This window comes from Vigna unguiculata, chromosome 10 (genome assembly GCF_004118075.2).
Source record: "Vigna unguiculata cultivar IT97K-499-35 chromosome 10, ASM411807v1, whole genome shotgun sequence".
Lineage (NCBI taxonomy): Eukaryota > Viridiplantae > Streptophyta > Magnoliopsida > Fabales > Fabaceae > Vigna > Vigna unguiculata.
In genome coordinates, this window is record NC_040288.1 from 37,064,095 (window position 1) to 37,068,170 (window position 4,076).

At 42.5% G+C, this 4,076-nt stretch overlaps 1 protein-coding gene across 1 annotated transcript; it reads right to left on the reverse strand.

Moving 5' to 3' along the window:
- Positions 1–1,718: 1,718 nt before the first annotated feature.
- Positions 1,719–3,744, reverse strand: LOC114166321 (NAC domain-containing protein 43). Its single transcript, XM_028051033.1, has 3 exons — positions 3,377–3,744; positions 2,978–3,252; positions 1,719–2,760 (listed from the first exon to the last, which is right to left on the reverse strand). The coding sequence occupies exons 1-3, from the start codon at positions 3,558–3,560 to the stop codon at positions 1,942–1,944; spliced, it is 1,278 nt and encodes a 425-aa protein (XP_027906834.1). The 5' UTR covers positions 3,561–3,744; the 3' UTR covers positions 1,719–1,941.
- Positions 3,745–4,076: the final 332 nt, after the last annotated feature.

Here is a 4,076-nt window from a genome sequence, read left to right on the forward strand (position 1 = left end):
CGAAAGAGCAAAAAAAAGAAATTAGTAATAAACAGTATTGAAGAAGTTGTGTAGAGTGTAGGGAGACAGAGATTAGGGTAGCTGAGATGATGATTGGGTCGTTATCGAATAATTCGACCAATAAACGAACGTAAAGACCCTCTGTAGTGTGGTTGGTGGCATGGCCTTAAATTCCGGAATCCATTCTATTCTTAATCTATTGCTTACCCTTATCATTCTCCTTCGCATTTTTTCACCACCCAACGTACCTCACTTCTCCAAATACTATATATTATTATTTCATCAAAACAATATCCATCTGGGCCCCTGCTAATTATGCATCATCAACTTCCAGTTATTTGACTCTTTAATGCACTTTCCAACCCACAATATTCCCGCAGAAGACGAATATAACTCATTAATTAAAGAAAGAAGTTCAGAAAACAGCTACCATGTTTGCTTGTTAATTTTAGTGTTTATGTATATTTCAGAGTGAATCTAGAGGGATCGATGGCAGGAAAGACAGCTTTATACGTTAATCTATTGACACGAGTAGTATTATTCATTGAGATTAGCATAAATAAATGAAGATTTGATCTATGTTTTCCAGAATTAGTGTGGCAGGAAAAATTGAAGCAGAGGCGACAAGAACGTATAAGTGTGAAAGAGAGAAAGAGATAAAGAAAGTGAGTGGACCAAAATCCAAACAAGTCCCTTACCTGTGGCTTACGTTTGATAATTTGAAAATGGAGGCTCCTCCCCAAGAAGGAAATTAGAAAGTGAAAAGGAAATGAAGATATCTCCCTGTGTGGCGTGGTGTGGCGCACAGTGGAACAAGAAGAAGAAGCATTTCAGTACATTTTTGTTTGGGGCGATTTTTGTGTGCATGGAGTTGGAAGTACAGTTCTTGAAAAGAATAATAAAAACAAGCATGTGATCGTAGTATTTTGCGTCTGATGAAAATTGAAAAAGCACCGGTCCCTTCAGTCCCTTGAGTCCCTTTCTTTTTTACCCTTTACCCCGAGATTAGTGACGAAATGAATATGCAAAGCTTACGTAATTATGGAGATTCTGATCTTTTGACTTGGCTAAAGCTATGCGGAGGCTTTTTTAGGTGTCACTCTCTGTAGGTCGTTGGATGTGAAAGTATTGCGTTTGTTTTCTACTCATGCATGTATAGTATGTATGATGAGCGGAGCCCATGTCTCGGGGCACTTCCTTTTGGTCATTAGAGAGTGTTGGTGCAACAGGACAACCTCAGCCATGGCCTCTGCACCTTCCTTCAACAAACCGACAAACCACGTGACACAAACACCACCACCATATCATCATTATTATTTCAAACATCATCTTCTTACTCGATCAAATAAAGTAACCCTCCTTATAATTGCGCTCACAATTACCAAAATATCACACACTCTTCGCCTTCACCACCTCTCTTCTCTACTACACATGCACAAAAAAGTTTACGAAAATTAAATAATGGTAGACATCGTCATTAAGCAAAGACCCGTGGTTGAAAATGCCACCCCATCTAATGCCTTTCTTTATATCCATTCCATTATTCCATGCGTGTTAGGTTAATTAATTTCGATGAAGCTCCATCGTAAGTAAGCACGTGTTTGTACGAAAAGATGGAGAAATTCAACATTTACTAAAAGACAATTGTCAATAGCGAATTAATTAACAACAAGAGTTGAAGAATTAAGCTAATTAAAGTAAAATGTATACTAGGAAGATTATCACGTTTAAGAGTCTGTAATAATAATCCTCTGACCGGAAGAGAAGAACTAATTAAACATGAAATATGACGAAGGACTAATTATTTGTATATTTAACAATGGAACATGGGGCGAGGGAAAAGGTGAAGGAGGTGGGGTTGGGGGATATATATATAGATATATATTATTTATATTATTTATTATTATTATTGTGATTTAATTTGGTTTTTGGATTAATGGACTAGAGTGAGGTGTTGGAGACGTGGCAGAGAGGTTCGGAGGTGGAGCGGGTGAAGTTCCAGAGGTCAATCTCGCTGGCGAAGTCGTGTGCGGGGTTGATGTATGCGGGTGTAGGGGAGGGTCTGGTGAGGGTGGGGGTTGATGAGGGATTTGATGATGATCGGAGGGTGGGCAATGGGAGATCATGGTGGGGGGTGCAGTAGGCGAGGGTGGGGTCGTTGAAGCATGCGAAGTGCCTAGAGGCTTCGGTTTGGCCGTTGAGCTGAGAGGCAACCAAACGGTCCAGCGCAGCCCAGTTGGTGAGGCCTCCTCCACCTGAAGATGGCTCCATTGGGTGAACCATGTTGGGGTCACCACCACTCACCTGGTGGGTTGCGAATGACCCTTCATTGTCCGTCCCCATGTCTGCTGGAATAATGGGATGGTACCCATTATTGTTCTGCTCGTTGTTATTATCACCATTATTACAGTTGCTGCTGCTGTTGAGGTTGTTCTGCTGACTCTCCATGCTTGTGGATTTTGGGCTCTCTAGGCTCGGCAGCTTCATGAACCTGTCGTTGTTCACACCTGTCTCGTAACCCCTCCCCAACCTTCCATAGCTGTAGCTCCCCTCGTAGCTGCTCTCTTCCTTGCAACCCCTCCCCATTTGCTGAAGTATTTGCTCCAAAGCCCCCTCGTCGCACGACTCGAACAACTGGCTCCTTCTACCTTCTCCCGAACCTAAGGGGCTGTCTAGGGTTTTCAGGTTGTTCTTCTTCTTGAATATCCTACACACCACCCACCCTTCCTCCTGACCACCGTCCCCCATCACATTCGACACCTAAAGTCAAGTCACAAACAACAGATTCGTATAAACACATTTGTTTCATTTCACATGTCATAACAGTTGAACTAGCATGTCTAAATGCTTTGACGTTGCAGTTGAAACTGTGATTGTAGACTCATTTTTGAATTGTAGTGAAACTACAGACTATATAACTGACTAACTAACTAACTAACTGACTAAAGTAGTTGGTTTTGTTGGAGTAGTTGCTTACGATATTGGTGTCGCTGGTGGTGTTGTCGTCGAGTCTGTATTCGTGCATGATCCAGTCAGATTTCTGGCCATGTGGGGCTCTTCCTTTGTAGAAAACCAGAGTCTTTCTCATTCCAATCCTCTTTCCGTTGCTGTAAATGACTTTGTCGCGGCCGGTGGCCTTCCAGAATCCGGCAGCGGTGGCGCGGTTGGTGCGGGTTCCTGTGGGGTACTTCTTGTCTTTGTGGCTGAAGAAGTACCAATCATTCTGCGGAGTGGTTCCTATTTTGCATTTCTCTGGAAAAGAAAAAAAAAGAAGAAGAAAGAGAAACCCCTGAGAATCATGTCATGCATGACGCAAAAAGAAAGAAAGGTGAAAGAAAAAGTGAAGAGTAGAAGAAAAGTTTGATGAATGTGAGACCTTGAATATCCCATGGCTCGAGCTTGTTGAGATCAACATCACGAATAACATCGAGGTCAATCTTCTCGTAAGAGACCTTCTTCCTGAGGTAGTACTGAAGAAGCTCCTCCTCGGTGGGGTGGAACCTGAAGCCAGGTGGGACTTGAGATTGTCCATTGACAGATATGCTCATGTTTTCCGGCATTCAGGTGGGTAACCAAGAGAGTGATCGTTGGTAGCTAGGTAGCTATGATAGGAAGAAGAAGAAGAGAAAGTAACTAGGTAGAGAGTGGTTCTAGATTGAGCGGGGACCCAAAGAGAAGAGAGAGAGAAGGCATTCAAATGGGTACGCTAGAAGGAAAGAGAGATATAATGAGGTGGTGTGTGTGAGTGAGTGTACTGGGATGAGTATGTAAAGGGAGACTATATATATGTGCTGTGGGACACAAAGGAATTAATTGTATTAAAGAAATAAAGGTAAAAAAAATAGTTTTATAAAGGTTGAAGGGACACCAGACACCGGTAACCAATCGGGTATATTGTTTATAATATGATGAAAATGTGGGGTTAGTTTTACTATGGTGGGAGAAGTGCCACCTACCAAGAAAGATGGAGGAAGAGATAGAGGGTTTAACTGTTGAGGGAAAAACGAGTGTGGGGGCCACGTGTATGCGGGTATCACTTAGGGGTCCCACTGGGTTAGACGTTGTGGGCATCTTAG